Genomic DNA, 13,589 nt, shown 5'->3' on the forward strand with positions numbered 1-13,589 from the left:
ACACACATACACTATGGCCAATTTAGCTTTCCCAATTTACCTATAGCAAATGACTTGGACTGTGTGGGTTTCCTCTGGGTGCTCTGGTTTCCCACACAATCCAAGTCATGTGCTATAGGGGGAGAACATGCAAACTCCACACAGAAATGCCAACTGACCCAGCCGAGGCTTGACCCAGCAACCTTCTTGCTGTGAGGTGATCGTGCTACCCACTCTGCCACGTGACACCTGTGTTATAAGTGCTTATTTTAATATTAGGAAGTAATATGAAATTAGTCATTATTTAATTAGTACTTATTCATTAAGTAATATATATGTGTAATTAGTAATTATACTGATAGGGACAATCATTTTTTATAGGCCAATAGATATGTGTAATTAAAATGGGCAATCAAAATGGTTAATAGCAGAAGTGGTAGAAGAATTTCATCATTTACTCTCACTACTGTTGGCTAAAATGTGAAATGTATAAACAACAACAATATAATATTTTGAACAAAAACAAAATGTCATTGTATAAATTTTAAATTAAAATTATTATTTTAGTAAGTCACATTAGCTTCTTGTCAATCTGAATGTTGCTCAGTTTTATTTAATTGAAATCAATCTTGCCATAAAAGCTGCTAGTTAAGCTGGATACATGATCTTTTTCAGAGATTATGAAATCATAGAAAATACCTTATAGTCTCCCATGAGTCTCCCTGATTAACCTGTGGAGTGATTGTTTTAGCCCATGGCGCATACCTTAAAGCTGATTTATACTTCTGCGTCAAGTGACCGCGTGACCCACGGCGCATGCCTTGAGCATAGCCGTGCATTTATACTTCTGCGTGCTGTTTGTGTTGCTCTACAATAACACTTCCGAAATGCTAGCTGGCAGTAGGTTATGTTATGTTCCTCTGTGTCAAGTTTCTTCACGGGTGTTTTGTTTTTTCTGAACGTTGCTTTAATGTAGCTAAAACTTGCTTATTCAGAGGTGGGAACCAGCAGACGTGCAACAACTTTTTTCATAAGGTAAACACAAAACAACAGTTTCCATCTAGAGCTCATTTACAGGACTCCACACTAGTAAACACTCGCTCCATCTGGCTCGCGGCTCTCAGCACCACCCACACTCGTCACAGCTACCCATGCTGACCAATCACAGAGATTGTGCTATGCGTCATTGCGATGTGTAGTTACATTTTTTTAAATGTGAGCGTCAGCCATGGAGAGGGCTGTGCAACCACACACAGGCACCGCCGGACCATATGCGTGCGCTTGACGCAGAAGAATAAATCATCCTTTAGATGTAGCTATGCTGTTGTGAGCATTTATATTTCTGCATTTTGTCTGTGCTGCTCTAGCAATAACACCTCCAAATCACTATTAGGCAGTGGGCTTTCTATGATCCACTGTGTTGAGTTTCTTTGCCAGGACTTTGGGTTTATGCTGGAAATGCATGCAGTGATACTGTAGAAATAGCTCAAACTCATACTCATTTAAGGAAGATCGGGGCAGGAACTGACAAATGTTCAACAACTTTAATCATAAGGTAAACACAGATACAAAAGTATCCATCGGGGGCTCCTCTGTGGGACTTGACACTTGCTGAACCCTCCGGCCACCCGCATTTGTCCACTCCAATGTTTAAAGAAAATGCTGATGAAAATATTTGTATTTTATTTTATTTAATAGATCATTTAGTTCTTCCCTTTCTATCAGTTAGAGAATTTGTATTTGTTGTTTTGGCTTGAACTCCCTCTTAAAGCTTTCTTGGAACCCTCCCTTATTCATTGAATAAATCTTTTGTTAATCTTTATTCAAGTTGCATTGTTCTTTCGTTTAGTCCTTTGGGAGGTTGCTTATGGGACCTCATTGCTGACACACACACACACACACACACACACACACACACACACACAAAACTCCACTAACATTCTGTTGCGTACCTGTGCTCCCCTAGACAGAATTTATGGAACGTAACATAATATTAAAATATGTATAGTAAAAGCATAAAATTAGGTGGATGTTAATTTGGCTTGCCACACCGACAGCTTCAGAGTAGTCCCACAGAGGATGGCCTGCATCTCATTTGAGGCATATTTCTCATTTGCAATAAATTAGCATTACTTAGAATAGATCATTAGAGCACTGTCCTAAACCATAGTCACCAAAGAATAAATCAAGATGTGTCCTTGTAATTCTCTAAATTTCATAATTAGGAAAAATGGACGATGCTGGCAGAATCTTATCATTATTATGGGAGTGATTTGCCACATAGACTTCATAGAAGAAAAAACAAATAAATCACAGCAATCACACTGAAACGAGACATGATAACATCTAATCTCTAGTTTAGTTGTTTGTCTGTATATTGTATGTGTGTGTCCGAGTCAGATGTGCACTCGTCTATATGGCTTTTGCATTGCTTTGTCTGATATGGCAGCTGCCTAGAGGGGGTGGTTTGAATGATGCAATCCCTGCCACCATTAGCAAATTTGTACCGTTTTCTTCACTGTGTGGAGTTGGCACATTGTGACAGCGGGACTATATAATTAGCTTCTTCGACTGGTGGGTTTTCAAACATTGCAATGAAAAAACTCACATTATCATTATGTTCTTTTTTCATGTTCATGTGCTAAATCACACACACATTCATTATATATATATATATATATATATATATATATATATATATATATATATATATATATATATAGTGTATATACAGTATGCATATAGATCAGAATGTGCCATTCCTTGTCAATGTCAAGTTTAATTTAGCAGCAATCCTTAATAATTGTTGGGAGCATGTTTATATATGTTTCCATATGTTTATATTTATTTTAATGTGCACGGTATTTTATGCAAATTATGTTGTTTTAATATATCACACATAGTTATTCTGTTATTGTAGGTATAGCACTTTTTGCCTTGATGTATTCAAAAAATTCATTGGTTATTATTAAAAATATAGATTATAAAATATATAATTATAGATTATTTAGCTGCAATTATTTTTTCTTATTGTATATGGAATATATATCTACAAAATCTTCAATAATTTCATGATCATATTTTTAAAAAAATGTATTCTATTGTATGCATGGAAATAGCCTGTCCTTTCTCATTCAGTTCTCTTTGTGAATTGATATTTAAAATCCCCTTGTGTAAATAAATAAATAAATAAATAAAGTGTTAATAGAAATACCTGTAAACATATTCCGAAGACTCGCATGCCCTTGTCCATACAACAGTCTGATGCCTCATAAGCACTTGTAGAGTAAATACCCACCCACCCTTACACATTTTACAAGCTTAGCTTATGGCAAGTAGAGACAACTTTCGCCAGACACACCCCTAAAACTTGGACGTGGTGGTCTGCGTCTCTGATTGGTCGGGACGCACGACTGACAACACCTGCTTAACTCCTTCATCCAAATTGACACCCGGACTCTGGGAAATATAGGCAGCATCCATCCCGTTTCCACTCTCACACGCTCTCTGTGTCATCTCGACCAGTCTCCGCATCAGATCTCAGGCTGACAGCCTGTGTCATTATATCTCGAGAAATTGAGAGTCGAAATGCTGATTAAATTCGCACTGTCCCTGCTGCTGCTCTCCGTCTTGGGGGAAGTGGTAGGAACGGATAATGCTGATGTGCACGAGAGTCACCCCGAGAAACCGGCCACTCAGAAGGGACGTCTCTCGTTACAGAACACAGGTAAGGGAATAAGTGTGTATGTGTGTACGTGTGTGTGTCTGTGGTGGAGCTGTGATCGCACTCGAGGCGTCTCGTCAAGCCCGAAATGAGTGTTGTATGTGCGGCACGTGCATGCGAGCTGCGCGGTCTCAACGCGTTTTCACGCCAAAACCGGCCAATGCACATCTTATCAAGCGCAGCGATTACGCAGGAAGGCGATATCTCGTAAATACGGAGCATACGTAGAGAAATCCAATATCTTCGTAAACTATTAATAGCACGGCACAAGGTAGGGAAAGATATACGGTGACATTACTGTCAGGTTCGCCTGTGTGTCTTATTTTCGAGTGGAATTGCGTTTACGAAGGATGGTATTTAATAAACAGTGCTTATAGCTGCCATTCAAAGCTTTCACAATAGAGAGCATCAAATAAAGACGTTTGTAACTTTTGTTGCATTGTGCGGACAAGCAAGTTGAACCTGTAATGTGAATTTGAGTGATGCAATGGCTCTACGTGTTGCACTGGAGGTGGATCGAACTTAACCTTTCTCACTGCACGACGGCTATTCAATCCTGTATATATTGACAATCAAAATTACAGTCATGTCAGACGTCAGTAGATGATGTTTCGTGTTTGTCAACTTTTGCTTGTACTGGCCCAGACCGGTTGCATATAGGTTACTATAGCAGAATAACTCAGTTATAACTCAGTGCTGTATATTTCTACACGTGATCCATTGGAAACTAGAATAAAACAATTATATTAGTATTTGCAAACTTGAAATGATCTAAAATATTATTTTTTAAATTCTGTCAAATGCATTAAAATGACTGCTCACCCCAAAAAGGAAAACTTATTCACTATTTACTCAACATCAATGGTTGTTAACATGGATGGCTTTCTTTCTTCTGTTTAACACAAAATAAGATATTTTGAAGAAAACTGAAATAACAATAGCTGAAAGAAGAACAGCCGAAGATAGCTATTGATATCCATAGGAAGAACAGACAGTATGGACGTCAATGGTTACAGGTTTTAAGCTTTCTTAAAATATATATATATTCTTTTGTGTTAAACACAAAATTTGGATCAAGTGATGGGAGAGTAAATAGGGACAGAATTATCCCTTTAACAAAAGAACATCTCAGACTTCAAGAAGAGGAGATCAAAATGTCTGCGTTCTGTCTCAGAAACTGTTAATGGTTTAAAAATCTAATTGTTTTAAATAATGTGATGTTAAAGATAAAACGTTTGTTTATATTTTACTATTTTACCAAAATTATTTTTTTAATTCTCTTTAGAAAATGATGAAGGCTTAAGTTGCCGTCACGAGATCCCTAGAAATAGTATAACTTTAGCCTAAAATAGTTCAATATGTAATGCGATAGCTGTGGAGCTTTTAGATTTTCATCAACTGTTGTTGCCTGAAGCACTGGCTCTTTACTGACACAATGGAGTTTAAAATTCACAGTATGTTTTATTAACTCTTTGCCTTTAATAAGCTTTTTCTTATTACAGCCAATTATTTGTTCAATGAAAATCACTTTAAAATAAATGTTTGTAAAAGGGCAGTTTACATAGCTAATGTTTGTATTTACATGTTCGTTTCAGAACTAAAACGCTACATAATGTAGTTCAATGCGAGACAAAAAGGCAGGCTTTTTATAATTGCTGTATAAGGACAGACAATCAGGCTCTGCTCAAGTTTTCAGCTACCATTTAGCTAATAAGATTGATCTTTATTTTTTCTTTAACGATGTCTGATAAGAAGTAAAAAACGAACATCTTTTGTTGTGTGAGATGCAGATGGAGTAGAATTAGTAGGCGACTTACTAAACTGTATTCCATTCTGGCTCTTTATTTCCTTAAACTCAGTAGTCATTTCTGAGTTTTACAGCAAAGTAAAAGCAATCTCGTCCTGCCCTATATACAGTTAACCTTGCTTTCCCACATCTTAGGCAGTTACTGCAGGATGCCTCCCAGTTTGATGGATTTTAATAGCATACCTTAATTACCACAGCGCTCTCTCTGCTAAATCTGTCCCTTAAATACAGTTCTTCAATTTTCACAAGAGAAATAAAGCCTGAAAATAGGCTTATGTGCATATGATGTCAATGGTTGTGTCAAGTATATTTCTAAAACCAATATATTACTTTTATAAATATAGAAGCTTCAGAGAGATTGCTTTGGAAAAGGATGTCAAAAATCAAGTGTTGCATTCATAATAAATCCTGAAGTATTTCTAAATTGTCTTTCTATTTTTTTCCAGCTGAGATCCAGCACTGTCTTGTGAGTGCAGGAGATGTGGGCTGTGGGGTATTTGAGTGTTTCGAAAACAACTCCTGTGAAATTCGGGGCCTCCAGGAAATCTGCATGACTTTCTTGCACAATGCTGGCAAGTTCGACTCGCAGGTAAGTTCATGGCTGCCCCAGTCTCATATGGGGTTCATGTCCCATCCAGAGGATGACCCTGCTGCTGGCTCAGCCAGCTGGCACTGCCTCCAGCAGGGCTCATGTTTCACAAGGTGCAGGTGGATTTGAGGCTGAGGGTTTCAGGCTTGTAATGCAGTCTGAAGATGTGTGCCTCTACAGAGACATGCCCTTATAAACAGTTATAATATTACTCCATATTTTCCCACCAGAGAAGAAGGCTGTAAATCTGATAAGACTTTGTCTTGAATACTCACAGGGCAAGTCATTCATCAAGGATGCACTGAAGTGCATGGCTCATGGCTTGAGGCACAAATTTAGCTGCATCAGCCGAAAATGCCTGGCCATAAAGGATATGGTCTTCCAGCTTCAGCGGGAATGCTACATGAAACACAACCTCTGCTCGGCTGCTAAAGACAACGTCAATGTCATGGTGGAGATGATACATTTCCAAGACTTATTTCCCAAAGGGTAGGTATTGCACTTGGCATATCATCTTTCTGTATCTCTCCTCTCTTTTCTACACATACTACATGGCTCCCTGTCTGTGTAATTCGGGTCGAGTTTTGCAAGTAGAACTGTCAAGATCTTGTAATTAATTTTAATGCAAATAATTGCAATGAATAATATGTCACTGTGACTTAAATTGTGAGCTTAATGCTGTTGTTACTCCTTTATTCAATTGGCCCCACTCTGAGTAATCTGAACCAGTGTTTCCAGCATAGAAGTTGTTCATGCTAATAAGGAAGCTAAAAACTGAAGACTCTAGACTCCCGAGATCAGGAGAGTGTGTATTGCTTGCACAGCTTTTACTAGCTGACCTCAATTAAACCCACTCCCATATGGGTCACGGCAACAAGCTAGTTTTACGTGCACTCTAGGAGCAGGATTGAAACTGGCATTAGCAGCATGGGATGTTTGCACATTGGCAAGAATGCTAAGGACTGCATTGTCCAGTGTGCCTCCTGAGGCCAAAAGAGTGACGTTTTACTAACTGCAAATACTAACTGGCATCCATTACACTCACCTTCTTAAGCTTCACTTCCAGCCAGGTCATGGCACAAGTGGATGTCCAGGTCAACGCACCCCTCTTCTACTAACCATGCTCTCAGCAGGATTCAAATGTTTATAAGCACACTAAAGTCTGCACCATCTAGTGCACCTCAGAGACTAGGAGGGCACCATCTAGTGCACCTCAGAGACCTGCTTGGGGTGTCCTATCAGTGGTAGGATACATACTGGGTTGCGGCAGGAAGAGAATCTACTGTGTAAAACAAATGCCAGAGTAATTGGCATTTCATCCCACTGTGGTAACCCCTGATAAAGCAGGGAATAAGCCAGATGAAAGTGATTGTGTCCCAGTAAAACATATACAGAAGTGTCAAATACAAACACATGACCAATGTTGTGTTGCTATTAATATCAATGGCTTTGGAAACTTGCATCATACCATACAAACAGTGGATTCACTGTGCTCATGCAGCACATGGTAGCATGGTAATAGACAAAGATGACAAGCGAAAATAATGTGTTAAGTGCCGTAATTTGCATTAACAGAGGTTATCTACAATCAATAATAACAGTCAAGCAGCTGGCTGTTATCTGTATAGCTAAAGATTACAAGCAATAGTAATATTTTAGAATTGTGTTGTATTGCTATTTTAAAAATGGTGCTCAATTGAGTTTCTGTTCTTCTCGTTGGTTATGGTAACTCTTCCCTTAGCCCTTCTTATAGGTTCTTACTTATAGCTCAGCAATGTTTTGGTGCTACTTCAAAAGCACTTCAGAGCTGTTGCTTTGGGTCAAAAGAAAAAATTAAATCAAACTAGGCTCTGGTTCTTAACCAGCACTCAATCTGCCTTGGTGCAAAAGAGGCACCAGTTCTGCTTGCCCCAATACGAGCAGGATTAAAATCAACATTTCCAGCATGAGAAGCAGGCTGACAAAGATGTAAAAACCATAACTGTCAATGCACCTCAAGGCCACATTGACACAACATCACGCATTTGACGTCATTTCTTTTGCATGCTTAAAAGTAACAGATCAACCCCTAACATTTTCAGAGCTTCTTCAATAAAATGCAGAGTGAAGTTAACCATTTTGGTTCTCATTCCATTATATATTTGATTATACAATGAAAGTGGAACCACAACATTCTTCAAAGTAAAATAAAAATCTATTTAAACTACACAGTTATTATCTCAAGTAACAGTTATTACATTGAAAAGCACCAATAAATAATCGCCACAGGTCAACTGCCGTCAACTGAATACGCATATATTTTAGGTTAACCTCATATTTCCAGGCAATTAATGTACTTTTCCATTTTAAAATGCATGTGGAGCAGCGCAAAGTTCTGCTAAGTTAATTTATTTATTCAGACACAGGACTGAGTCTGTTGAGCAGCTGTTAAACATCTTTATACAATCTCACGAACGGTCAATGCAGTAGCAGTATGGTGACATAACCTGTCATTGCAGCACTGCCCGTAATGAACACAACAGGGAATGGTGTTTCAGACAGCATATTAAAGTAAACTAGCAATTTTTCTACCATGACTGATCTCTATCGTCCCACTTCATAGGCCTTACGTTGAGCTGGTGAACATTTTACTCGGCTGTGGACAGGAGGTGAAGGAAGCCATTACTCGGAGTGTGCGTCTGCAGTGTGAGCAGAACTGGGGCGCTTTGTGCGACAGCCTGAGCTTTTGTACATCTATGACCGCAGCTCCAGCATCCGGCGGCCATGAGCGACGTCCGGCACTTACCTCTCATTCGGATGGGGAGCACCATAAGAGCGCTCGACAAGGAGACAAAGAGAAGCCTGGCAAGGCTGGGTTCAATACCCAGATGAGAATTCGAAGCCAAGGCATGCGCCGCGCCAGTTTAGATGCCGTAGTCGCCGAGCAGGAAGACTCGAAGATCAGTGACATCCGGAGGTGAAATAGCAGGATCATCTAAACTGACCATGACACCCCAAATCCCCAGACTTAACAGACTCCGCAATTCAACCCATACTCCCCCACACAGTCATTCCAGCACTCCCAAACTGTACATTTCGCAGGGTAAATGTGGTGCAGCTTTTTTGATACTCCAGATTGTTAATTTTGTAGAATTGCTTTTATTTTAGTTCTAATACAGCATCTCTATTTGGCAAATCATATCCTCAAGATTCAATCACTTTATTTATTTTATGCAATGTTCGAATATTAAAAAAAACATGTACATATAAATCTCTGTATATCTATATTTATATAAACCTGCCTAAACATAGCCTCCATATTCAGTAACTATATACTATATGTAATATAGTGCAAAGAATGCTTGCTGTCGTATTAGTTACATTATTACGCATCTGACTGTAGATATGTAAGATATGTTTGTTTGTTTCAGTAACGTGCGTGTAATTGTTATTTGAAATACTTGATTAAATACAAGCTGTACAGGATTGAAGTCCAGCTCTAGCACATACAGTACAACCCTGTGTGCTTCTTGGAAGGAAAACGAAGACATAGAAAAATAAAAAAAATAAAAAACACGTGCTTATTGTGCCTTGAAAATATTAGCCTAAAATAAACTGTGGAACCCGAGCAGATGTATTATAATGAAATGTCCAAATATAACAGTTGTATTCAGCATTATATTCAGATCTGTGCTTGGAATATAAACAAGCTGTCTCAGTATGATAAAGCGCCCTGATTGGATCACTAATGTGTTTGCTGCATTTCTGGGATTCGCCCAAAGAGATTAGTTGAACACAGGAATAACTTCAGCGTATGGTGTCTCATGGAAAGCTGGCCTGCCTGTGTTCTGGCCAAGTCCACAGCAAGCCACTGGTGTTTTCAAGTAAAAAAAATAGCAGGGTTTTTTCTCTCTCTCTCTCTCAGAGCCACTGAGAAGAGCCAGAAGTTGGAACTGTAGTCGGCTGGCTTTAGACCCAGAAACTGGGTTAAGTCTACACAAGAAGCTCAGGGTATTACTGACAATAATATTGAAATGGATGAATTATTGTTTACTATAGCTAGGAAAGAATTGTTTTGGGTCCTTGCCACGTGATTGGTTAATAAAATGTTTGGCGCTGATTGCTGGTTTAAGAATAAGCAACGGCCTGTACAGTTCTGCTATTCATCAGCCTAAAGATTACAGTAATTACTCTGACCAATCATATTTTTAATTCACTCAGGAATTCCAGTGAACACGTGGGCAAAATGTGATCAGCTTTTGGGGTTAACCCTTTAAAGCATACTTTCAAACTGTTAAAAGGAATGGGGGGGGGGGGGGATCTGTGTACAACTATTATGTAGAATGATAGATTACATATCGGTAAAGATAGTATTTGTTCAAATTGTATTAGACAAAAATAAATACAGAAGATTACTTCTTACTCGGGTGTGTCTTTTTTTCTGTGTTTGTTCAATTATAGGAGGTCATGAATATTAATATTTTAAAAACAGAATCAACACATCAGTGGTTGGAATTAAGAAGTATATTTAGCAGAATAACAGACGTTTTTAGTCATTTTAAGAAAAATTTCTAGACAGCATAAAACAAATATTAGCATTTTACTCAAACCAATAAATCCAACACAGGCTCATTCTGAAAACACACCGCTATATACATTTCTAAAGAGCGCCAAAAACATACCAGGAGGTATGTTTTTTTTACAGTTTTTGTTTCCTTGAATCCACCAGAGGCCGCTGTGTACGCTTTTACAGATTTTCAGTTTCTTTCACAAGTGCCATTTGTGCCTGCTGTTCTTGCGTAACCCCACCAGAGGCCACTGTTGACTGACTGACAAACTGACTGACAGATCGATCAACTGACCCACCCTCCTTCTTCCCCAAACCCAACCAATATTGTTTCAAAAGCACCAATTGACCCGTCCACCAACTTCCCTAAACCAAACCGGCAGTTTAAAAAGCAGTCCAGAAAAAGAAAAGGCTTCGTGATTTTTACCACATTTTCAGATTTTACCCCATTCTCACCCTGTTATTTATTGGTTTATTTTATTTTTTGGCTTCTGTTTTTGTCTTACCCACTTTCTGGAACCGTTCTTCACCAGACTCGAACCCCTTCGTCGAGGTCAACTCCTCTCTGCATCTCAAGTCCACCAACATACATGGCGAGCTACTGATCAAACTGGTAACAGCGGGAAAGCTGTTCATATGAAGGTAAGAAAAGAAACGGCGTCATACCTCCCTGTAGCATTCGTTTTAAAAACAAAATGCAGCCATACGTACTTCTGGCTACATAATTCGCAATCTGCAGAAATGTATATAGGACTATGTTTTGAGAATGAGCCTATGTTGCAACTAATCTAGTAAATCCAGAGAAAGTGGTCTATTTTTTCCATAGCATAATGTGACCATAAAGCTCCACGTGTAGCATAAAATAAAAATAATAAAGTGACTGAACCTTAAGAATGGCTGTTTTAGAGTTTATACGGTGGAATTGATACGTGTAAGATTAATTTAAGCTTACTTTTATGCCAATTACTGAATCAACATTATATTGCATGTGTGGTTCTAAACTGTATACTTAACATAATAAAATGTACAGTTATACATTTGAGAGCTGTAATGAGCAAGAAACAGTCAACAAATATAGTACCATTGCAAGAACTATCTGCTGCTTGATTTACATGCTGAGGGTGACGAATCCGCACACACATTAATCACAGCAAAACGCAAACCCAAACAGGCCAGAATTTCTAAGAATCTGCTTACTCCAAGAGGAGAAGAAAAAAACACACTGATTTTGGTCAGGTCTGTGTTGTCTGGAGCCAGCGCTGAAGATCTGAAGTTCATTCCTCTTGACTGGCGCATAAAGCTGTCAGGGCGTGTGGCATGGTGTTGGCGCCAGGCTGCATCGGGCACCTCCACCAGCCTCCTGCAGAAACACTCAGCTCATCGCAGCATTGGGAAAAACGCTCTTTCTCTGGAATGAGACCACCGCACCGTAAACAAGCTCCCCTACGCTCTGGCTCGGGCTCTCCTGTCACAGGCCTGAAGATCTATAAACAGGCTTTATGAGGCCCTGGTGGCTGTGGTCGAATAGCATGCGCACTGGTTCTCAGGCCGGGCCGCTGAACCTAATATATGACAGGCCAGCGCCACAACAAAGTGGCCATTCTGAGTGCTGATGAATTTACTGAGCTGGAGGTGTGGGTGATCTGCTCAAGCAGTCAGAGACGTGTGTAGCAAAGAGATCGTTTTCAGTGAGGTGTAAATCTTAAATAGTTAGACAAAATAGCTTGTTCCTTTTTTAAATAAATAAATAAATACAGATTTTTTTAGGTGGTTTTAACCTCAAATAAGGTCATTGTTTATACTCATATTTTACTTATTTCAAACCTGACATACATTTTTCTGTTGAACACTCGCTTGCTCACTTTCCTTCAATTCAATTCATGTTTATTTCTTTAACGCTTTTACAATGTAGATTGTGTCAAAGCTGCTTAACATAGAAAATCTAGTAAATTGAAACTGTCAGTCCAGTTTTCACAGTTGAAGTTCAGTTTAGTTCAGTTCAGAGTGGTTTAATTTTCACTGCTGAAAGTCCAAACACTGAAGAGCAAATCCATTGATGCGCAGCTCCACAAGTCCCAAACCAAGCAAGCCAGTGGCGAGAAACAAACTTCACCAATTGATAAAAGTGAAGGAAAAAAAACCTTGAGAGAAACCAGGCTCAGTTGGGCACGACCATTTCTCCTCTGGCCAAACTTCAAGTTCAGAACTGCAGACTAGGCGTCGGAGGCGGGATGTCCATCGTGGAGAACTACAGGTGTGAGAAGGTCACCGGCGGGTGTTCAGGCTGGCCCACAGGATCAATGTGAAGACAACTTCTAAGAATCAGTCTCATGCTCTCCATCTCTCCATGACCACCACAGCATCTGCCCAGTATATGGCCTGGTCCAGGATTATGGATACCGTGGCATAATATCTTCACAGCGTAATGAACCAGCAATTACTCTGGCAATTGCTTTACACAGTAGATGCCCTTCCAGTACAACCCCCAGTGCTGGGAAACACCCACAGTCTCTCTCATTCACAAACTACTGTCAATCTAGTTAATTCAATGCACCTAACCTGCATGTGTTTGGATTGAGCACCTAGAAGCAAGGTGCGAATTACAGGGGGGTTTGAGCAGAATTGACCCCCCTAATTAATGCTTAATGCTTGATCCCCCTTGAAGGACAATAAAACTAGATGTGTGTATGGGGGGGGGGTATGGTTCAGCCCTTTAATAGTAAGAAATAGCTTTCTCTGATCTCTGATTTGGATCTTAAACATTAATAATTAAAAATGTGTAATATAAATATACATTTTACCCCCCATAACGGTTCAAATTATTGTGAATGCATAATCGTGCCAATCAATGCTAGGAAAAATAAGATTCAACAGTCTGAATATGGCAGTTCTAGAGCACCGAAAGACATCTTAAGTGTTCACAAAACACATTTCTTGTAAAATA

At 39.2% G+C, this 13,589-nt stretch overlaps 1 protein-coding gene across 1 annotated transcript; it reads left to right on the top strand.

The window, feature by feature from the left end:
• Positions 1-3,401: 3,401 nt before the first annotated feature.
• stc2a (stanniocalcin 2a) lies at positions 3,402-10,500 on the top strand. Its single transcript, XM_056472690.1, has 4 exons — positions 3,402-3,706; positions 5,957-6,099; positions 6,377-6,588; positions 8,702-10,500. The coding sequence occupies exons 1-4, from the start codon at positions 3,568-3,570 to the stop codon at positions 9,057-9,059; spliced, it is 852 nt and encodes a 283-aa protein (XP_056328665.1). The 5' UTR covers positions 3,402-3,567; the 3' UTR covers positions 9,060-10,500.
• The last annotated feature ends 3,089 nt before the right edge of the window (positions 10,501-13,589 follow it).

This window comes from Danio aesculapii, chromosome 14 (genome assembly GCF_903798145.1).
Source record: "Danio aesculapii chromosome 14, fDanAes4.1, whole genome shotgun sequence".
Classification (NCBI taxonomy): domain Eukaryota; kingdom Metazoa; phylum Chordata; class Actinopteri; order Cypriniformes; family Danionidae; genus Danio; species Danio aesculapii.